The sequence below is a fragment of the Tinamus guttatus genome, unplaced genomic scaffold (genome assembly GCF_059628265.1).
Source record: "Tinamus guttatus ecotype Peru unplaced genomic scaffold, ASM5962826v1 Tinamus_guttatus_pri_ptg000397l, whole genome shotgun sequence".
NCBI lineage: Eukaryota > Metazoa > Chordata > Aves > Tinamiformes > Tinamidae > Tinamus > Tinamus guttatus.
The window spans coordinates 3292126-3315266 of record NW_028288931.1 but is presented as its reverse complement, the minus strand read 5'-3'; the positions used below and the strand labels follow the sequence as shown (position 1 = coordinate 3315266).

General features: G+C 55.4%; 1 protein-coding gene across 1 annotated transcript in view; it reads right to left on the bottom strand.

Annotated features, from left to right (window-relative positions):
- GRIK3 (glutamate ionotropic receptor kainate type subunit 3) overlaps positions 1-22473 on the bottom strand; it is a 64175-nt gene extending 41702 nt beyond the window's left edge. The window contains exon 1 of the mRNA XM_088531177.1: positions 22276-22473. Coding sequence (XP_088387303.1) covers positions 22276-22390 — 115 coding nt within the window. The 5' untranslated portion in view covers positions 22391-22473. The remainder of the gene's footprint in view (positions 1-22275) is intronic.
- Between the last annotated feature and the right edge of the window lie 668 nt (positions 22474-23141).

Here is a 23141-nt window from a genome sequence, read left to right as displayed (position 1 = left end):
TAATGCGCCGCTAAAACAAGGGGGTAGGTGTGAGACGGAGCTCGGCTCTTCCCATTTCCCAGGTTTGCTGGAAAAACTTGGGTTTTGCTGCTGTTTTTGCTCTTGCCCAAAGAGCGCTACTGGGGATCTTGGTTTGTGAAGAACAAAAAGCCCCATTTCTGCAGGAGAAACCTAAATTAAGGGTCACCGGAGAGCACGTGCGCGTTGCCCATGGAGCTGCAGGTGCAAACACTAATTCTTCCATTCCTTCCTTCCATTGCTAGTTCGTCCCCTGCACGCAGGGCGATGCAGCCTCCTCCGGAGGAGCAAACTTTGCTCTTGAGAGCTGCGTGTGCTGAACCTCCGTCTGCAAACTGGCATTTTGTCAAGCAAATCCCAAATCCCAACAGGAAAGGCTTTCCACGCTTAATAACTGAGAACTCTCCCTATGCCCGAAAATTCATTGGAAACAACGGGGCCGCTTAACTCCCAGTTTTCCTGTGACCTTTGCATCCTGCGCTGAGATACGGTTTGTATAAAAGACTAAGACAATATTGGAAGATGAAGGCTGTGTCTTGAGTTTAGTGGCCAAAAAGGCGCCTTAAGCAAATCCAGCAAGTGCCTGCGGAAAGGTCAGCCCGCGCGGAGCGCTCCGTGTCTCGGAGCAGCGCGTTCCGAGGCCGCATCGCAGCCGGGATCGCATCCGTGACGAGTGCGCTCGACCCACCGGGAACGGGAGGCGTTTGGAAGCCTGGTCCCTAATCACGGCACCTCGGAGACACCCGCCAGAAGCTCTAAAGTTGTTCTACGGATGGATCCAAGATGAATCCCTGGGAGACTGGATGAAAGAAAGGAACATTAGTGGGTTGCATGGGAATAAGGATTTGCAGAAATTCACCTAGAAAAGGACTGGAAGAGAGGCGGTATCTCTATAACCAGGAAACAACTAAGACTAGACACCAAAAGGGAAACATAAAACTGGAAATTGGGTAATAAATTTCTGCCCTCATCAAAGAAGAGACAGTTCTGTTGGAAAATAAAAATAGCATCCTAAAATACAATAAAGTGGAATTTATAGTCCAATTAAAAATGCATGACTTGGGGAAAAGAAACCCCTGCAACTCCTTTTCCTCCTGCTTCCCCCTCAGGTGGAGCCGACGGGGACGCGGCGCGCGGAGGCAGCGAGCGCGGGGAGCCGCACGGCAGCGGCCGCGTCCCGAGCTGTTTTGTGCCTGTGTTTGCCTCCCGCCAGCTCCGTGCTGGAGCTATGGGGCACACGGGCTCTCCGTGTCGCTGCCGCAAGATCTCGGCTTGTTCTCCTCCTGAAACGAAGCGGATCAAAGCCGCGTGTCGGAGCGTCTGGTCGCATCCCTTCCCGGAGCTCTTCAAGGGAAAAAGCTCCTTTCGTGGGAGCCCTTGGTCACTTAGCTGAATCACGGCTCCTAACGGCATCTTCAATTAACACCAGCATCTAATGAGAATGCGTAATCACCGCTAAGTGCATCCTGCCGACCCACGGGAGTGACAGGAGATGCAGCCTTCGGACGTGGAGCCTTCGGAAAGCCGGCGGGAAGCGGCGATCCCGCGTGCTGCCTCGCTGGCGCCTGCCGGCAAAGGGCCGGTGTTTGGTTATCCAGCAGGAAGAGCAAGGAAGAGCAAACACGTTGTCCCGTGAGGGACTGGAACTGGCCCTAGCAAGGAAAAGTCCAAATGGCAAATGCAGCCGTGGGCAGCTCGGGAATCGGGCATGCCGGGAGCGAGAAGCGGAGCAGGAACATCACACCCTCGGGAACCTGAGAAGCAGGTTCCTGTTGCTATTATTGTTAATTTTTAATGTATTCTTTTGCTCGTAGTCTGAACCCAAATATCTGCCAATAACATACCAGTCTTTTCCCTGTCTCCAGCACCACAAACCTGTGCAGATCTGCGAGCAGCGGGTCTGTTGGTGCAAGAGGAAGGCTGGGTAACCACCGGGGAACCTGCCCTCACTTCTCAGCTCTCTCTTTCCTGACGTTTTTTTTCCCTACTTAGTACATTTTTATGATTGCATTTATTATTCATTATTTCGAACTGTGCTTCAGGCACCCAGCGGGGCCGATCGCTAGACAAGGTCGTGCCCTGCGCGGCGCTGAGTCCGCGACGCGAGCGCGGAGCCGCGAGCAAAGGGCACGGGAAGGCCGGGGGGACGGGCACGAGCTGCACCGACCAACCCGGGGAACCTCCCTGGCATCTTGTGCCAGGCCTGCCCATCACCCGGGCATGGAAGCGGCACGAGCAAACGCGGTGTTTGGAAACCAGCCCGGCAGGTAATTCGTTGTTACAGCTGAGCAACACGAAAACGCAGACGAAATGGTGCCGGGTGACACCAAAACAGCTCTTTGATGTGCGTCTTTCTTAATGCTTTATGGGGAGAAAGCTCCTTTTCAATTAATCTACACTGACCTATTCCAAGCTCCCTGAAAAGACCAGCACCTCTCTGAGCAGAAAAGCCTTTTTGCTTTCAGCTGTGTGAAAGCTCCGTGCTCAGAGCATCCTGGTAATGCTATGGTAGGAGAAACATTCAGATGTTTAGCAGCGGCAAATTCTGACGATTAAATATATAGGCTTTCCAAGGGGAGAAATTGTTAAGTAATTTATCTGCTTTCATTTTTTCACTGAAAAATAACAATCTCGAGCCTTTTTTTGGAAAACATTTAGAACAGCAAAGCTGCGTTTTGTTCGGGAAAACTAGCTGCAAGCGTCAGGGGAGCTGCTGGTGTCTTTGTGCAATGCTAGTTTAAACTGAGAAGGTAAGTGGTGACATTCGTGCAATTCTCTAAGGTGGTGGCTTCTCTAGGGAGGTTTCAGAGTTGAACTCGCTGAGACTTTTTCCAAGATTTGAGCAGAATCCAAGCAATGCCGGACTCCTCCCCGTTGCCATCCCCTCTTGTGCTGCTTCCTGCCTGGGCTCCCCTTCACGCCAGCGATAGGGAGGGCTGCATCACGCCGAATCGCATCAGAGAAGGAGCCGGATTTATTTGACAACTGTTTTCAATAAAAACGCGCTGACAGCCATTAAATTAGTACTATTTTAAATGCTTCATTAATTGACTCTTCTGGCAGCGCTGCCAAGCTTAAATGAACGGTTTGTCCCGCTTTCCTTTTTATAACAGTGCTGTCTTCCAGCCTCCCGAGCCTCCCTGCTGTTCCACGTTTCGTTACAAATTGGCCCTGATTAACCAGAGCTCTCCTCCGCCCCGGCATCCAGGGGAAGCTCCCTGGGTGCACAGGGATTTGGGGAGTCTCTCCTTTTAGCAGCAGTTCCAGCTCCCCCTCGGTACCTAATGGAAAGAATGCGCTCAGGGTGCAGGAAGCCGTCCTTCTTTCCATGGAGAGATCAGAGATGTTTATTAAACCTTTCCGAGCATTACTTTTGCATGGTTAATGATAATTATATCATATTCTAAATTTTCTACATTGCATAGCTTCTAATTTATCTTGGTTGGCAATTTCGTAATTTTCCATTTCTTTATGCCCTTACTGTTTTGTTTCTGGTTTTTAATTTACTGGCTTCAGTTCAGCAGCAATCCAGGACAGGCTCCTAGCCAAAGCTATCTTCTCCTCTGATTTGCCAAAGGAAACGTATTTCCATATTCTAGTCGCTTCTCTGGAACTCCGCGTTTCATGCATGCTTCTCCTGCTAAATTTTCCCTAAGATCTGGGAGAAAAAGGAGGATTGCTTTCCGAGCACCGGCTCTGGGTGCCGCTTGTTGCAAATGTTCTCATCCCACCCGGACAAGCACCCTCGGGGTGTTGGGTACTCGGTGCTGGGTCTCGGTGCTCCGTTTTCCTGGATTTTCCAGTTCCTCCGTGGTACCTAGAGCATCTCCTGCTCTTTGGTGGGAGCCGTGGAAGCTGCTCAGCAGTCCTGGTAAACTCCAAGTCCTGGGATCTAACCCAGCACCCAGGCGGTCCCGTGTGCCTGCACGAGGCTCCATTTGCTTTGCCCTCTCCGCACGCCCGCTCCAGCAGCGCTCTCCTGAATAACAAACCAGTTCCTGGAATCCGAGGCACAGGCTGAGATTGCAGTATTTTTAAGACGTAATGAAAAAGGTAATTTTCCCAGCCTTTGTGCAATCTTCATCACTGGGGAGGCATTTTGTGCAATTTTCGGCGCTAGCTGTAATCTTGCTGGCAGAGATGATAGCTCGGTGCCGCGCTGCCGCGCTCCGGCCCCCGGCGCGGCTCGGAGGACGCAGCGAGCGCGGCTCCGTCGAGCTCCGAGGTGAATGCATCCCCTGGATGCTCAAACACACGGAGCGTTTGTCTTGCGGAGGGGACGCTGGCGGAAGCATCGTCTGTCACTGCCGCTGAAATGTCCCTTCGGGTGGGAACCCCCCGGCACTGGAATCGCCGTGTTCCCTTTGGCTGTTGTTCCATGGAAGGCACCGCGCGGTGCCCGGCACGTTGGCACGAGGAGACGCGGAGCTCCGGCCTCGCGTGGCGGCTCCGCAGGGGCCTTCATCCCGCTCCTCTCCCATGCGGGCCAGGGCTGCTCCGCACACCCGGGACTGGGATACGCGTCCCTGGAGCGACGCGTTCCCAACGCTGCACAGAGCTCCCTGCGCCGCCCCAGCGGCTCCGCTCCGCGCGCTGGGCACCCGCAGGATAATCCGGATCATCCGTGGTCGGTCTCCTCATCGGGACGTGTCCGTGGCCACCTTGGGTGCCGGGGCTGGCCCGACGCGCTCGCGACTGGGGACACAAACACGCTGTAATACTGCATGGGATGTGTTAGGGGCTTCGAGGAAAACAAATGGAAATGTCCAAGCTGCTGAGCCTTGGAGAGCTCTCGCTCAGCATGGGCAGAACGGAATCCGGGAGGCTGGGTAAAAATAGGAGCTGGAGGGAAATTGCTCTTGCAGCGGTGACACGCGGGTGTTGATGTCCTGCTGGAGCGCTTTGCACTCTGCTTTTTATAGATGGCAAAAGGAGGGGGAAATAATCATATGATGCCTAAATTATGAACCCACTCAAAAAGCAGCGGCTCCAAATCCAGCCCGCGGGGCGCTCTGGCCTGGCAGGTCCAACGTTCGCAGGAGGGATCACGTGCAGGGTTTGGAGTCCCTTGGAAAACACCCATCTCCCTCGTGCAGGAGCCCGGGAGAGGTGGATTCCTCAGCAAATCTCGTCACAGAGCAATAGAGAAAGTCCTTGGGATGCAGAGACTGCAGAAGAGCCGAGAGCAGGGAGAGGGACGGGGGAACGGAGCGATCGGATGGGTCCGGCGAGGTGGGAAAAGCCAACGAGGGAAAGAAAAACTTTGATCATATAAAAAATCGTAACATTCACCTTATAAAACCCACAAACTCTGTGATTTAAAGGGGGGAAAAACCACTATTTGTTTCCAAATTTACAGGCAATAATACTTGATTTAGAGTCCTGTCTGCCTCGTGTATAGACTGCAGTATAATTTAAAGGACAATAAAGTCTGGGGCCGTAATACCATCACCACGATAAATCAAAGCAGCCACCACCACTCAGAACAGAAATTATTAATCCACGTTCCAATGATACGCCTGCATATTGCTTATTTTAGCTCTTTATGCAGCAAGCTGAGATAGCACTTTCCCCTCTTATTATTTTTTACTTTTGCAATGAAATACTGTCTGCCCTGCTAAGGAGGCATTTATTATCCAATATATATGGGGCAGCCCGGTGCGTTGTGCACACAGAGCATCTCGTATCACAAACACCTTCACAGCAGCGCTGGGCACGTCCTGCCCGTCTTCACTTGGGCCTCCTCTGCCCTTGCACCGTTTTATTGTCTTTCCCTGGTGCTCGAACTGTAAAGACTCGTGGGAAAGCCAATGAACGCAAGTTAGAGATGATATTGCACTCGGTTTATGTTATTTTTTTCCAAATCGATGATATATGTCCCCACTTTCCTCTACCAAACGCTCTGTGATGAATGCCGGGAACACGGGACACGGCATCCAGGTTTTGAGGTCAGTAAATCAATGACAGCCCTCGCTAGCACTAGATATATGGATCCTCCGCCAGCCGGAGCTCGAGGAGAAGCTCCCGGGTGAAAAGCGTCTCCCTTGAGAACCCCCCTTTGACACCCAGAGCCTACGCTGTGGCGGGAGCTTTCCCTCTTTCACTGATCTGATGTTTTAACGTTTGCAGTTTGCAATTATACAGTTTGCAATTACAGACTATCAGTAGCGCTGGCAAATTCAGGTGAGTTTGCAACACGGCGAGATACCATTTCGCTTTTAAAAATGCAGCTTTCTGGGGATTGTTAACAATACAAGGTGGGAGGTGGCAGTTCATTCAATGAAACGGACACGTTTTTGTGTAAGGGTATATCCAAAGACATGCTGATCCCGGGGCCCGTTTGCAGATGGGAGCTGCAGCAGCGGGATGGGCTGCAGGGAGCTCTGCCGAGGAGGAGGCGCTCAGGAAACGGCGTCGGAGCAGGATCTGTCCCGCAGACAGATGCAGTTGTCCCCGTGCAGCTGCTGCCGAACAGGCACATTATCATTTTCTGGTTATTATTTGACAGTTGACAATTTGAGCAGTAGCGTGATTCACCCCCCGTAACAAAAGCAAGACGGAGACTTTTCAATTTGCCTCCCCTGGGATAGAAACTAATTGAGTTTAGTAGCGTGTGATCCCCGTCTGCGGCGCCGCGGCTCGCGTGCCCCGCTGCTCCCGAGAAGGCAGCGAGATTAATATCACCGAAACGGCTCCGTTTTGTAAAGCCACGATTATCCCTGGGGATTTCCTCCTTTGGCTGAGCCAAAGAGGCTCTCCAGGAGCGCGGGGGGCGCCCGGGGACCCTCTCTCATTCTGTGGATCCCGCAGGAGCCGGGGCCCCGCTCCGGGCAGCGCCTGCACCTTCCCCTCCGCTCGCTCCCGTGGTCGGGAATTTCGGGACAGGCAGCTCTTAATGGGTGTTTTTGAGCTTTCCGTGCCATACACCAAGGGACCAGGGTGGTTTCAAGCCACGAACTGATCTTGCAAAGATTGCAAGACTCCATTGGGAATCATTGGGTTTTCAGCTTTGTAAATGTGGGGGCTGTTCTTGCCTCTTCACTGAGATTTGGCTATCTAAGGCCTAGCTTTCTCTAATTACACGGTCATGGCACCACACATGGCTCTTGAGGGCTTTTCCTGCATTATCAAGGGATTAGCATCATTCTCATTTGCAGAAGTGCTGCTTTCATCTGGAGTGTAACATTAAGATGTTGACAGGAATTTGAACACGCTCCTCAGCACTACTTAAAACCCATGTTTTTAATAAAGCCCAATTTATTATTAAACAAACAACAGAGGGTTTTTTTTTTTCACTTGCAGCCTCCCAAGTTATCTGCAAGCTGCATTCTGGCTGGAGCGGAAGGCTGAAAGTTACATTTGTGCATAATGACATATTCAGCACTGAAATTGTCCCCAGGAATGTCCCCATCTGCTGCTAGATTTCTCTTTCAGGGTAATTATTAAATATATCCCAAGCTATGTAAATAATAGACGTGTTTTAAAGGAGCGGGAGCTGCGGGGAGTTGTGCCCCCCTGCAGCCCCCCTGCTTTTGCAGAGGCCAAAGGGCTTTGCTGGAAGGAGATGGGAGCTGGGACGGCCTCTCCGAGGGGCTGTGTGGCAAAATCTGCTGCTTCGCTCACATTTAAAGCTGGCACCGAGCTTTGCAAGGGGGAAAAAGGATGGAGGAATGGCAGTGTTACCTCTACGAAATGGGGCTTTGTGGGAGAGGGAGCAGGAGAAATCTGACTGCCTCTGTGAGATCTTTATTGATGCATTGCCGAAAAATGGCCAGTTTTCAAGCACAATCAACTCCTAAACCTGTGCTGAGGCTGAAGGGAGGTGAAACCATCATCCCTCCCCTTGCACAGTCATTCTGTGTGCATCCAGGGTGCTCCTTTGCTGCATCAGGCGTTGCCCTTAACCGTGGCTTCCAGAGGCTGCACTCCTGCAAACACAAAGTGCCAGGAGCTCCGTTTTGCAGAGGAGCCTCCGTCACAGCAGCTAATCCGCTCCCCGCTGGAAACCGGGGTGTTTCAGTGGCACTGAAACATGCAAAGTCGACCCCATCATTACGCTCCGTATTGTTAAATTTTCTCTCTCATTACTGGGAGCAAATATATCCCTAATACTGTAAATTGCCACAGAAGTGTTAATGAAACACATTGCAACTGCAAAGTAGGAAGAAATCCGTTACTATAAATCCAATTTCCTTATTACCAATTAGAGCAGGAGAGCGGAGTGGGTGGCATTTGCTCCCTATGGCCAAAGTGCACCCGTGAGCGGCGCAACCCCCATGGTGTGTATATAAAATATATATATATTTTAACATGTATATGCTGCAGAGATGGATGGTAAGCTAGTGCTAAGATGGGATCCTTTTGCAGGAAAGTCTCCTACGTCTGATCCTCTCCCATTTGGCTGCACCGGAGATAAAAGCTTTGTCTTCTCGTGTGTGGGAATATTTCATTCCTCTTCACATCTGTTTTCCCCAATTTATTCCAAATGACAATGGAATTAACATACATAATGGCAAGCTGAAATCTCACTTAAAATGCTTTCAAGCGCTCCTTCCAGGAGATTCGTCTCTGTCCCTCTCAATCAGCTCTCCCGTTTCCTCCAAGGTAATTCCCAAGTCTGCCGGCTCCGCAAGGGGAGCAAGGGGAAGGCTGAGGAGCCGCCAGCGGGTGCTGTTATCCAGGGATGCTCCGTTATCCAGGGATGCTCCGTTATCCAGGGATGTCCCGCGCGCGAGGCACCGGAGCAGAGCCGGAGAGCACTCGGGAGCAAACACAATCTGTGCCGAATTATCCCGATTCGGGTAGACGGAGCAGGGGGAGAGTCCCGGAGCGCGCAGGAGCCGCCGGCGCTCCCTGCGGAGCCGGGACCCCGTCCTTCCCGGTGACACCCGCCGGGGCCACCTCGTTGTCATGCTAATGTCCTGGCAGCGCCGTTTCAATGGCGCTTCCAGAAAAATTAAGTATGTTCATTGACACAGTGAAATGTTTTCACCCTCCACGTAACCTTCACAGTTTCTGTACAAAATCTATCAGTCAGTAAACTATTCATCTGCGAATGCTTACCAATTATTATGCTAATGTATTACAATACATTACAGTGAATTCTTTTTAAATGCCAGGAAATGCAGCTGTCTGGCAACCCACCTCGCCTGTATTATGGAGCTATCGATAAGCAGCAGAGCGTTTGCAACTGGATTTCGACCGCATTGTCGGAACCATGCGAAAAAAGAAAAAAAGTTATCGCTTAATATCACGAAGAACTTCAGGAACTGAAGTGGTGGGATGTTGTCCCCATGCAACGAGCTCCGGAGCAGCACCGGAATGCAAAGCAACAGCCGTTGCACAGGTTTGCACTGCAAACAGAGATACTGGCTTGGATGCAGAGTGCTGAGTATTAATAGTTCACACTGAGATGATTCCTTTTGCAGATCGCAAGTACTGGTTCCAGATACCAAATGGCACTATCTTTTTTATTGCCTGATAGGGGAAATATTCAATATTGGTATGAATTTGGCTGTATTCTTAGTCGCTGAAGAATGATGCGATGAAATTCCTTAGCTATTATCTAGGATTAATGTTTCTTCTTGAAAATAAGAAATTGCTTAGCCTGAATCTGGGGGATTTGGGTGCATTTTTAGCATGCTAGCTGTGCTGGGGTTCGCTCTTTGCAGACTGCGTGCGGGTGCTGACTTTGCTTTCCAGGTTGGGTCTCCCGGTGCCATTGCCTGGGCGCACGCGCAGGCGCAGAACGGCAAATCACAGCACGTTTATATATTCTGCTAGGTAGGCCCACCTGAACGAGCCTACAAACTAAAATACTGTAATTTTAAATATTCCCAATTTTACAACACCCTCGTGAGCTCGTTTATCCTCCGAGCAAGGCACAGAGGGCCAAAATTTGGGGCTTTTTAGCTGGAAAAGCAGACGCAGCCAGAGGCACCCGTCGCGACTTGCCCGGTTCCCGTATTTGCCTTTCCTCAGACGCTAATATCCATGAATTTGGTTAGCAGAGTCATAATGTTATAATTATTTCATTTAATACTCTCATTATCCCTCGTGATTAATCCTGACCATAACAAAATGCCTGCGAGTCCGGGGGGCACGTTCCGATGGATTTTGCATGAGGAATGTTAATGTGGGTTAACCAGTGCAGTAGCTGCAGGCAGGGGAAGCGCGGGGAGCGCGCGGGTCCTGTCCCGCCGCCTCCGAACGGGGAGGCTCCGCCGGGACCGCGTCCTCGGCACCGCCGAGGCTTTTGGGCTGCAAACTCTGTTCTTTAAATCTTTTTTCCCGTGTTCCCTCGGGAGCAGGTCGGGGTGACAACGTGGTGTCACCTCGCGCTGTCCCTGCTCCAGAGACAGGCTGTTCGCGCTGCTTGAGAATCAGGGGGTTTCCCTAAAGATTTCCTTAAAAAGCATTAAGGATGATGCTGAACAGCATGGAAATAACACCATTAATACGATGGCTCCCCAAAAGGCTCCTAAAGTGTGTGAGTTTTCCGTTCTCCTGCAGCTCACTTTTCGGCCACAAAGGGAAAATCAAAGTGTGGAAACGGAAAATGCCCAAATCCTCCCTGCGTGCAATAATGAAGGCATGAAGCCAAACTGTAAAGTTAAATAAATATCTATATCATAGATATAGATATAGACCATAAATATCTAAAACTCTCAAATTATTCTCTACATTAACTGCCCAAGTTTAAAATGATCTTTGCATTCACCATGTCACAGATGGCAACATCAGACAAGAGAGTCCTTGACAAAATCTCGCCGTAATTATTCTTTCCACAGCTGCAGTTATTTTAATGCCTTTTCAGTTAAGCTGAAAGAGACGCACACATTTTATAAATAAGGGCTTTTAACCAGTTTGACAATGAAGCATTTGAAAACGTACAGTGCAAAAAAGCAAAAAACAAACCACCCCCCAAAACTTTCCCTGCGTCCTGAGACCTGGAGAGCGACGAGCAGACACGGAGCAGGAGGCATCTGGGCTCTCCGAAGGGAGGTTACAGCAGAATTTCAGCAATTAAAGCTGAAACGACGCTGGCTGCAGTGGCAGGGGCGGTCGGTACGAGGGGATTCCGAGGTGCAGGTGGATCAGGGCTTCCCACCGTCCCGATGGAGACGAGGAGCAGCGCCCGGACAGGGGTGGCCCCGCGGAGACGCTGGGGCCTCCTGCTCAGGCTGTTCCTCAGCCTGGGGACTCGCGCGTCCGCCCCAGCGCAGGGACACGGTGGCATCTCCAGCGCCTCCCGCTGCGTTTCCAGTGTTTTCCTCCGCTCCCGCCGCCCACCCCGGCGCAGAACCACGCCGGAAAGGGCCCTGCGCTCCGGCGTTTGCAGCCATTTCCCAAATCCATGGCTGGATCACAAAGGCCTTCCCTAAAAGCACATGGATGCCCCCGTGCGCTGCCTCCTTGGGCACGTCGCAACCCGAGGCAGGAGGCAAACGCCCTGGTGTGCTGGAAGCCCCGCACGGAGCCGCTCCGGTCACTGTCCCTCCATCTGCTTGGAGCAGTCAGCGAGCTTGGGACGCGGCTAAAAACACAGCGAGGGGCTCCAAGAAAGCCAGGGAAAGCGGAGCACGGGAATGTCAGTCCCGCTGCGGGTCCCGCCGAAGGTGCCCGCGGCTTTTGAAGCTCAGGACACTTCAGCGGCTCTTGTGAAGGACAAAAGAGGCTGAAGCCTCTTCAAGCGAGGTTCCCGTCTCCCATCGAGATGCAGCTGCTTTCCCCTCCCCTCCTTTAAGCTGTGCATAAGTTTAAAAGCAATAGAAATTCTAGCAAGTTGGAGCTAACGCTGGGGTGGTGCTGGTGGCACGGGGAGGGCACTTTCCTAGCGAAGCCAAGCAAAGGAATATAAAAGAAAGGAGGATCAGCGGGAGCTTTTCCAAAGCGCGATGGGCAAGCGCAGCCGCACAAAGGCGGCACCGCGGTCCCCCGCGCGCGCGGCCCCGAGCAGGATGATTAATGGGTTATTGTGGGGCTCTCGTGTCCGCGCTGAAAGACCTCGGCCCTCTGAGCGGTCCCCGTTGCACAGTAACAGATTGTGGGCAGTTAGCCTCGGAAAACAAATGTGCTCCCTCTTGTATAGCGCCATCGGGCATCCGTCACTCGTGGCACGCGGTGATGCGGAGCTCGCGGGTGGCTTTAGCCACACGAGAAATCTCCGTGTTGTTGTAAGGGGGTTGGGATGGGAAATGAAGGGGTGGCCGCACGTGCAACCCTCGCACGGTGGAGGATTCCCTCTCCCAACGGGCACGCGGGACTCGCTCCGGTCCGGAGCCGCGTCCGCCCCGCGCGGCAGCTCCCGCGTCCCGTGTCCCCGTGCCGTCCCCGCTGCGCGGAGGGGACGGTGCCTCCCGCCAGCGTCTCCGCTGAGCCTCTTATTAGATTTGGCCTGCAAGTGAAATGCTACTGTAGAGCTGAAATGGGGAAAACAGGATTTTTATGAGACACACCATGCACGCTATTAATGGGTGCTCATAAAGCACGGCTTGCCTCAAATCCTCGGCGAAATCCAGCGAGCTGCCACGTCGCAGACGTGTCACTCCTTATTTTATCTGCCCACAGAGGGAAGCAGGAGCATCAATTCTCTCCAGGAGGAACGACACGGCCGCTGTAAATCCATTTGGTTGCTCTGCCGCCCGCCAGCTCCGAGCTGCCGCCCTCACCGCCACCGAGGGCTCCGCTCCCGCGGCGCTGCCGTGTCCCCAAGGGCAGCGTCCCCTGTCAAGGTCCTCCTGGTTCCCCGGGAAAGGTCCTCGAGTCCCTGGAGACCTCGAGTCCCTGGAAAGGTCCATGCGCCCGGGCGCTTCAGGGCACCGTGGGCACCCCAAGGAGGGGATCGCGTCCTCGTGCCCCCTCTCCAGCCCTGTCCGCAACACAGGAGCACCCGTTTCCTTAGGGCAATTGGCCTCCTTGGCCAGGGGCTCCGTGGCCAAGGAGGCTCCTGACGTCTGCGAAGGGCCCTGTTTACACATTTAGCACCCAAATAACCCCCCGGAGCGGGCGCCGGCGCGGCCCGGGCGCGTTGGCCCTGCCGCGCGTCTGCCTAGGGAGGCAGGCGGTGGGGAGCCCATTACAGTCGTCTTCCCAATTAAGTGTCTCAAATAGGGATTTAATTGCCATGTAATAGCACACGCTATTGTACGTTAGTTAAATACCAAGGGATTATTAAGAGCGTATTTTCAAGGCTTTACAGGCCCATATTGAGTAAACAGTTGTTAAGTTTCAGTACGTAACTTTTTAAACGGGCGCTAAACGAGCGGCTGAGCGTGCCCAGGGCTCAGGCCGGACCCACACCCGTGTGACCGTCACCGTTGCCATGTCCCGGCCCTCGAAACCTTCTCCACGGCAGCGCCCGGAGCAGGCAGAGCTCAGCCGCGTTTTATGGGCACGAAACCAAGGCACAGACGAGCGAAGGTCTGTTCAGAGCTGTACAGGGGGCTATTACAGAGCGGAACGGGAGCTTAAGGTGCAGAATTACTTTTCTAAAAATAGGGCTCTGGAAGCCTGCAAGGGAAGGGCAGCGCTAACAAACTGCTGGGTTGCTGTTGAGCAGCGCGGTCAGCGTGCGCGGGTTTGGCCGGCGGCGCCGGGAACGGACGGACCCATGGAGCGAGTCCCCAGCTCAGGGGGCTGCGGGGCCATGAGCCACAGAGCGGGGATGGAGCCGGGCTCGGCGAGGACGCGGCGCCCGTCCCCATGTCCCCGTGTCCCCATGTCCCCACATCCCCGTGTCCCTGCACATTTGTGCCCTCCCAGGAGGGTCCTCCAGAGCGAGCACGTGGGGCACAAGAGGTGTAAGCGCCGGTAACCATGGCGATGGATAATTTAGGAAGCGTTTAACCTTCGCGGGAAGTTGATCTGAGCTTCCCGCCGCTCTCCGCGGCTCGGCGCTTGTTACGGTGAATTATCAGCGCACCCTGAGACGCAGCGGGGAGCGCTGCGGCTCCCAAGCGCATCCCTGGGCCAGCGCTGCGAGAAGCGCGCGGGCGCCGGGGCGAGAGGAATAAGGCTCCAATTCATACTAAAATTCTGTAGTTGAATTGGAGGAGAGACCTTCCAAACCTGCCTGGATGCCACCCTGTGCCCCTGCTCTGGGTGTCCCTGCTGGAGCAGGGGGCTGGACTGGATGATCCCTAGAGGTCCCTTCCAACCTCAACCATCCTGTGAGTCTGTGAGTACAGAAAGTACCTCAAATCATGCCCTAAATGGAGCTGCCAAGTAGAGGCGCCAACAGCGCTGACCGGGGCGGGAAGACTGGAAAGTCCCTCAAATCATGCCCTAAATGGAGCCACCATTGGTAAAGAACACAAGAAATCAGCCCACTGTACTCTAAAATTAATGAGAAACTACTGAAGAACAGGAGTAAGGGGCTCTGCAGCAGCAGTTGTAGCGATGCGAAGAAAAGCCGCGTGCAGGCACCCAACGGGGATCCCACCAAATCCGTTACCGTCAGCCGGGATCGGAGCGTCGTTAACCCTCTAACACGCCGCCTACTTAGAAAGGATCACGGCGGTTATAAATCAGCCGTGATAGCCTGGACTAGCCGTAAAGATGTATACACGGAAAAGCAAATCAAAGCAGCATGGCCACAGAGGAAAAATCGTTAGTTCCCCATGGGTTTACAAGTAATTTGCTACCAATAAAAATGCAAAAACACATTTGGTTGGGTAATGATCATAAATAATCCTTGGGCAAGAATTCTTTGCAGGACTCCCAAGTCCACTCCCATGATGGCAAGTTTTATTACCCCGGTTTCTCTGTGTTTCCTTTCAAAATGCAGCTGTCGTAACAATTTACGAATTACAGTCCTGTCGCCACAAACTTCCATAATTCATATGGAAATCGGCTTTCCCACCAACCCTCACAGCGCACAAAAAGCCATGTAGCCACATAGCGTGACCTTAATAATGCAGTCAAAAAATATACATCAGCCGCATGGGCCAGCACTAAATATAGGGAGCCCGCGCGGGCGTACGGAGCATCGGGCCCGGTGGGACATTCCGCATCTCCAAGGCATGAGGGAATGTGCCGGGCGCTCCATTCCCAAGCAAAACTCCCATGCAGCTGCTAAGGAAGCCCATGAACCCGGTTTATTCCTAAAAAAGTAGGAATTATTCCTAAAATAGGAGAAGGAACAGCTTGCCCAAGGTTTAAGCTACATGGATTCCTTCCCTCCGCTTTGGAAGCGCGAGGATGCGGAGCAGAGCTCCGCACCCGCATGGAGGGGAGCGCTGGGGTCCCCGCTGGAAGGGGACCAGGCCCGGGTTTAACTAGGACCAGGTGACAAGTCCTGGTTAAGTCCCAGGGGACAATTCCCGGCCACCTGCCGAGGTGAAGGGCACAGCAAGCGCCGCGGGGTTGTCTCGTGGTTCCGCTCTGCGGCTGTTGCGTCAGTCGGAGGGGGGAAGTGCCAGATTCTGGGAGTAGGAGGGAAAAAGGGAAATTTAATTAGGTTAGAGCTGCCTCCAAAAAGCACTAAAATTAAATGTGAATTCATAATGTAAAGATAATGATATGCAAATCAGGCTGGGTTTCAGGTTTTAGTATGCCATTGCTCTTGTTCTAATTGGAAGAAATGGATCCAGCTACTGGAACTACCACACTTAACATATAAAACCACACTGCAGAAAGGAAAATATTTCATAGCCTCCTCAAACCTCAAATAACTACCACTGCATTAATGCATAAGAAAATGAGGTAAATAGGGATATAACTAATTTTTACTGATCAGTTTATAATCAGATGTGCATGTGTACAAACCCAGTCTACTGAAACATCACTGGGATTGAAAATAGCTGCAAAAAGAACGTGGGATTTTTTTACGTTTAACATTTTCATTGATAGCTTTAATCTTAAATGAAGTTGAGAGCTGTGTAAAGACAAGCTCTGCATCTTAAAAAACATTATTAGCTTCATCTAAGATCATGAAACACTTTCTGAGTAACCCATTCCCCATGATGCAGATGAATGGGGAATGAAACTAAAGATCCGATTTCCATTCAGCTAAATCTAGATTCCGCCCTGGAGCTAAATGTCCATTTTGAATTTCTTCAAAGCAAAGACGACAAAAACTGATCTTGCAGAACTAAAAATTTGTAAGAAGAAATGTGTATAAAATGAGGAAGAAAGTGGTTTTCCTTCCCGATAAAAGGACAACTCATCTTCACGCATTTGTAGACCAGAAATTCAAACCAGGAGCTGCCTTTTGAACATCCGCTCGCACCGGGGCTGCCCGACGAGCTGCCGGCGCCCTCGGAGCTCTCAGCCTCCAATGCGGTGGCTCCAGTGATGAAAATATTGTCTCTGTGCCAGGGCTAAAAGGGACCGGAATTCAGGCAGGATCTTCTCCCGCCGGGAACATGTGGAGGCAGCCTGGAAAGCGGCGCCGGAGCCTTTTCGGGAGCAGAGCGCGGGGGGCTGAACGCAGCGCGTGCCGCGGGCCTGACCCCCGGCGCAACGACATTTTCTGCCCAATTCAGCTCCAATTAGGCAAGCAGCGTTGCAGATATTCCAATTAGAGAAGGATTCCGTGGCTACTTCGGAATGCTAACGGCAGCGGGACGCTGCAGCGTCTCCCTCGGCACGGACGGCTCCGCGCACGGAGACACTCCCAGCTCGCTCTCCTGGCGGGAAGCGCTTTGGGACCTCAGCGGAACCACCTGGGAGCATCTCGGGATCTGGGAGCTGAGGAGCCTTGGGATCCTGCTTCCTCCTGCACCAGGCCCTGCGTGAAGCCCTTGCGGATGCGCAGTGGAGCAAACCCGCTGCGTAGGGGAGCGCGGGGCGCCCCGGGAGCCGGCCCCGGCGCGGAGCGGGATCGGCTGCAAACGCCTCTCTCCCCAGAGCGACAGCCTGGAACGATTATCCACCCAGATTTATCTCTGCAGCGCCTTGTGTATCCTCCGCGCTTAAAAATGTCTCGCTGCCCTTTGTATTATTGCATTGCCCTTTACATTCATACCGCATAAACCTCTCAAGTACCGTAAAACTTACAAGGTGTAATATAACATCATGATTTCCTCTTACACGCCATAAACAACCCTCGCTGAAGGAGGAGAGAGAAAGGGAGACTTTATTTAGCCTGACAATGATATGGTGTGATTCAGGATGAAAATATAAATACGAGTACACACACATGCACTCCTACACACTTAAAATCACAAGCTGGATTGATTATCTGGCACTGATGGATCACTTTAATGTATTAGGGAGATAAGGAAATTGATTATTCAATACATCATTGTCTGCAGTAAGAATCCAGTATTAAAAAAGGAGAAAATATGATAAATCTATCTTGCGCCGGCAAAGAAAAGCTTACATTTTTAAGGTTAATCCTATTGTGCCTCTTGCTACATGTCCAAAGAAAGAATAAGACCCCGATTGCCGCGGTGTGGAATTATGGATATTCCCTCCGTCCGGTGGGGGAGCGAAGCTCATTGCGTCCAACAGCCGCAGGGGCAGGAGGGCCAGGAGCTGGAGCGGCACCGGCACCGGCACCGCAAGCCGTGGCCAGGGCAGCAGGAGCTGTCCCGGGTGGATCGTGCACCCCCTACGGCCTCGGCACAGCTCCTCGGAGCGCCCGCAAAGCCGCACACGGAGCCGTGGGGACCCTGCTGGCGTGGGGGTCCCGCCGGCCTCAGCCCTTCCCTGGATAACTTGTCCGGGATAGGAGCTGAGGTGGCCACTCATTAGCTACAGAAAAGCTTTATTAACATGACAAGGAGGGCAGCCCCTTCCCTCAGGCTCGGGATGCTCCCGCTAGTTCCTCTGCGCTCCCTGCTGGAAAGCCCTGCTTCCCATTGGAAGCCTGGACAGCACGGACAGTGCGCGGCCTCCAGCGCCCCGTGAGCTCCATCCTCCTGGGAATTCACTCCTCCGAGCCCGTGTGAGCCGCAGGCACCTGCTCCAGCCAGGACCACACGGGCCGGGTTTCAGTGTCCGACCTGCTCTGCAGCCCGCGTGAGCCCCCGGCGGGCGCAGAGGCTCCTCTCCCGCCATCCGAGGGCGGAATTTAAAATCCCTGCAGAGACTCACTCCGAATCCACCTCAGAACTACCCAGCAAGTCTAACACTTCAGTCCCAATAGACAGCCGTAACTGAGCTAAATTTGTGGGTTCTACCAGATTTTATTTACTGTTTCATCCTGGGAGATAAGTAAGGGATGGCAGCCATCGTCTACTCATTAAAGCGGGGGAGGCCGCCCACGGCTCGGGCGCTCGTCCGCGTCGCGGTGCCGTCGGAGCGCCGCTCTCCGCGCTTCGGCGACGGCTCCCGCCGGAGCGCCCTGCGCTCGGGTGCTCCTTGCAGAGCCGGCCCTGAGCTCCGGGGCCCTGTGGACGCTGCTCTCGCTCCGGGTCTGTCCTCGATTCCCTCGGCAGGAGCTGCTTGCGCCGCGGCGGTGATGAACTCGCGCCGACGGAGCAGGGCGGCCGCGTCCCTTGCTGTTTGTTTGCCAACACTTGCAATCTGCCCTTGGCCGGTGCAAACGTTTGCTGTCGCCCTTTGCTTGAGGGCGTCTTGGGGACAGCCCTGTGCAGGGTCCGGCTGCAGGGGCGCAGGCCGCAGCGGTGCCGTCACGGCCGCGCGGGGCCGGCGCTTGCCCGGCGCCTCCGCGGGGCCCTCGGGAGCCCGCCGGGGCGTCCCCGGAGCCCCCGACACGGTGGGAGCAGCCGGGCCCGGGGCCGCCGGCGTCGGCACGAGCGCGGCGGGAGGAACAGTGCCCTCTGCCGAGCCCGGCCCCGGCACGAGCCCCGCGCGCCGGGCTCCGCTGCGGCTGCGGTTGTTGTTAGGGTTGTTCCGGGCACCACTGAAACCCCTGCATGGAGTCTGTCAAGAGGAGCATCCAGACCAGGGAAATTCAGGGAATGGCAGCGGCACAGGGTTTGCAGCGGCTCGTGGTAAAGCGCCCGTATCGCGGCATTGCCCCCGGGGCCGAGCGGCTGTGCGGGATGGCGCTGCGGGAGCCTCCTGGGTACATGGGCAGCGCGCATGGAGCATCCTGCGGGATGCGCGGGCACACGGTGCGTCCTGCGGGAGCGCGCGGACACAGGGACAGTGCACATGGAGCATCCCGCAGGATGCATGGGCACACGGAGCATCCCATGGGAGCGGGTGGGCACAGGGACAGTGCACATGGAGCATCCCACAGGATGCATGGGCACACGGAGCATCCCGTGGGAGCGGGTGGGCACAGGGACAGTGCACATGGAGCATCCTGCGGGATGCGCGGGCACACGGAGCGTCCTGCGGGAGCGCGCGGACACAGGGACAGTGCACATGGAGCATCCCACAGGATGCATGGGCACACGGAGCATCCCGTGGGAGCGGGTGGGCACAGGGACAGTGCACATGGAGCATCCTGCGGGATGTGCGGGCACATGGAGCATCCCATGGGAGCGTGTGGGCACAGGGACAGTGCACATGGAGCATCCCACAGGATGCATGGGCACACGGAGCATCCCATGGGAGCACGCGGGCACAGGGACAGTGCACATGGAGCATCCTGCGGGATGCATGGGCACACGGAGCATCCCGTGGGAGCGGGTGGGCACAGGGACAGTGCACATGGAGCATCCTGCAGGATGCATGGGCACATGGAGCATCCCATGGGAGCGTGTGGGCACAGGGACAGTGCACAGGGACCATGCGCCCACGGCACCAAGCAGTCCTGCAGCACCACCCCACTCCCCCCACCATGAAGAACCCGGTCTGGCTTCTCTGCCTGCAGTTTGCTCTGAATTCCCTGCGTGAGGCTCTCAGGAGGCTGCTGAGATCAAATAATTAGACTTCTCGGCGATAAAGAGGTGACATTGTTATTCAAATGTATTCCAAACTCATTTACCACCAAACAATTCTCGCTTCCGCGCTCACGTCCCGCTGAACTGGCTGGAAGGGGCTGCCCGACGCGCAGAGCGTCTCCTGGCCGCGAGTAACTTTATCTGCTGGAGCTGCTGGAGCTGCTGGAGCTGCTGGAGCAGCGCGCCCGGCCACGCAAACACACACGGAGATGCAGGAAAAGCCACGGAGGCAACAGAGCGATTTGGAAGCAGAACCACAAGCCACAGCGAGCGCCGAGCTGGCGGCAGCGCGCGCGATTCTGGGGCGATTCTGCCCCAAAGCTGCGGCCGCTCAGCCAGCCCCTTCTGCTCTTCCCAGCCTAGAAAATCTCCTGCTTTGTGTTTTTCCAATAAAACTTAGTTTGCCGAGTGCAGGAAGGTGATTTCGAAACAAAATCCGAGACAGACATAACAAGCCCCAGACGAGGCAGTCACACAAAGGAGGATAATTATCCACGGGATTTGTTTTCTATGTCTTTATACAAAATAATTGACGCTATTTTTTCCGCCCCGTCTCCGATCCAGGCTGCGTCCCTTTTGGGTGAGATTTGCCAGCCGTGCAGACAGCCGCTGCCCTGACCCCTTCCCTCGCAAGCACAGTTCAGAAAGGGCTACAAGGAGGAAAATCCGATAAACGGCGCGCGAGGCTCTGCCGAAGCCTAGCGGGAGCCGGCGCTGCGGCACCTGCCGGGGTGTGCGGCACAGCCAGTCCTCGGAATTCCCGTATTTTCAGATATTTAACAGATTGCACGATAATTAAACAGCTGTGGAATTAGCAAAGGTAGAAACCCCTACTTAATAAATAAATAAATAAATGCAGCAAGGAGGCACAGGTTTCTCTAAACACGTATGTGTGGGGATCATGCTCTTATGTGGAGATGAAATATTGCTGCTCTACTTGGGGGAGAAGCAACGCTTTTGGCTCTTTCTTCCCTATTCTAGACACCTCCCTTGGAGAAGTAAAACCACGTTTCTGTTAATGGTTTCATAGGAAGTAAAAGGATAGCTTAGGAAAGTTACCCGTCGTCTGCCAGGTTTGGGTTTCCGTTCGGGACCGGCCTCGTGCCCGTGCTCTGCAGCTCGGGCTCAGCCCGTGCTGGCCCCGTTCTGCTCAGGAAGCTGCGGCCGCGCGGGACCCGCGTCCTCCTCCTGCTGCCTCTCCCCACGGGGCTGCAGCAGCGGCACGAACAGGACCCGTTTTTCACTGGAAGGTGCTTGTGGATCTCCTGAGGTTGCACTAGTTGCTCTGGGTTAGGGTTTGTTCCCTGCAAGCAAGAAGTAAACCCGTCCTTGCTGCTTTTCCCGGGCAAGCAGCAAATCCCTGGGAACGCGTTCCCCAGCAAGGCGCAGGGAATATAACAGCACGAGACTCGCTTTACATGACGTGCTAAACACAAGCATCTTTTTGAATTACTGAAAGAAAAATCATAGGCTCCTTCCCAATCCATTTTCTGTGCAATTACTTTATGTAACATTATTAAAAATTAATTTCCCCCCGAACCTCAGCGGTCTCATGAAGCAGCCTGGGCTCTGGCTGCCGCGGAGCAGCCCCCGGCGCTGCCCGTCCCTCGAGCCGGCCCCGGAGCAGGTCCCAACGGAGCCTCTCGTGCCCCGAGTCGGGGCAGCGCTATCGCATCAGCACCGCGTCCGTCCTCACCGGGGGCACTGCCGCCCCTGCGCCCGCGCAGCGTCCCCGCCGTGTCCCCCTGCATCGGCGCAGCATCTCTCTCGCACCGGGCACCGCATCCCTCCGGTACCGGCACCGGCACCACATCCTGCTCGCACGGACACGACATCCCTCTCGCGCTGTGCCCGGCGTCCCTCCTGGCAGCCCCGCTCGGCACCTCTCCTTGTGAGGGGCCGGGCACCCCTGCACGGGGTACAGCACCGTCCTGCACCGCCGCTCGCACCGACACCGTCCCCCTCGCACCGACACCGTCCCCTCTTGCACAGACACTGTCCCCCTCGTATCGACACCGTCCGCCTTGTACCAACACCGTCTCCTCTTGTACCAACACCGTCTCCTCTTGCACAGACAGTGTCCCCCTTGCATCGACACCGTCCCCTCTTGCATCGACACCGTCCCCTCTTGCACCAACACCGTCTCTTCTTGCATCGACACCGTCCCCTCTTGCACAGACACTGTCCCCTCTTGCACAGACACTGTCCCCCTTGCATCGACACTGTCCCCTCTTGCATCGACACCGTCCCCTCTTGCACAGACACTGTCCCCTCTTGCACAGACACTGTCCCCCTTGCATCAACACTGTCCCTTCTTGCACCAACACTGTTCCCTTTGCACCAACACCGTCCCCTCTTGCACAGACACCGTTCCCCTTGCAGACACCGTCCCCCTCGCACGGACGCGTCCCCCCCCCGCGCCTCCGTCCCTCTCCGGGGCGCGGGCACTCACCGATGCGGATGACATGCGGCATCCCATGCGAGCAGGGGCTCCAGAGGCCGCCGAGCAGGAGCGCAGCCCAGTATTCCCAGAGCAGTCGGCGCGGCGCCGGCCAGAGTCGGGTCATCGCTGGCGCGGGCAGCGGCGGCTCTAGGGCCCCCGGGGCAGCCGGGCGGCGCGCAGCGGCCCGCGGGCTACGCGGAGCGGCCGGTCGGCGCCGAGGCCGGACCGCTCATGACACATCTTAGTGGGGACGCGGCCCGCGCCGCGCCGGGGCGAGCGGAGCCGAGCGGAGCCGAGCGGAGCCGGGGCGATCCGGGCCGGGCCGGGCAATCCGAGCGGAGCGGAGCGGAGCCGGGCGGCACCTGCGGAGCGCGGCCGCGGTGCTGCCCGCAGGAGCCGCTGTCCCCTCCTACCGCTGGTGCGCGCGGCTCGCGCAAAGCCCCGGAGTGGAGCCCTGCGCTCGCTCGCGCTCACTCGCACTCACGCGCGCTCGCGCTCACTCACACTCACACTCACGCCGCCCCGCACCCCGGGGGGCCGGGGCAGGGCCGTCCCGCGCCGGCGGCCGCGCTCAGACCCGCGAGGGCAGCGCGCGGGGTCCCGGGGCGGCGGGAGCTGCGGCCGGGGGGTCCCGGGGCGGCGCGGGCAGCGCACGGGGGGTCGCGGGGGGCTCTGCCCCCCTCCGGCCTCCGCGCAGCCTCCGCCGCCCCTCGGGGTCACCCCCGCAGCCCGGGGTCCTCCTGGACCCGCCATGGGGAGGGCACCGCGGCCACCATCGCTGCCCCTGGGGCGGGGGGCCGGCCTGGGACCAGGGTCACGACTAGGATCGGGACCGGAATCGGGATCGGGACCAGGATCGGGACCGGGGTTGGCAC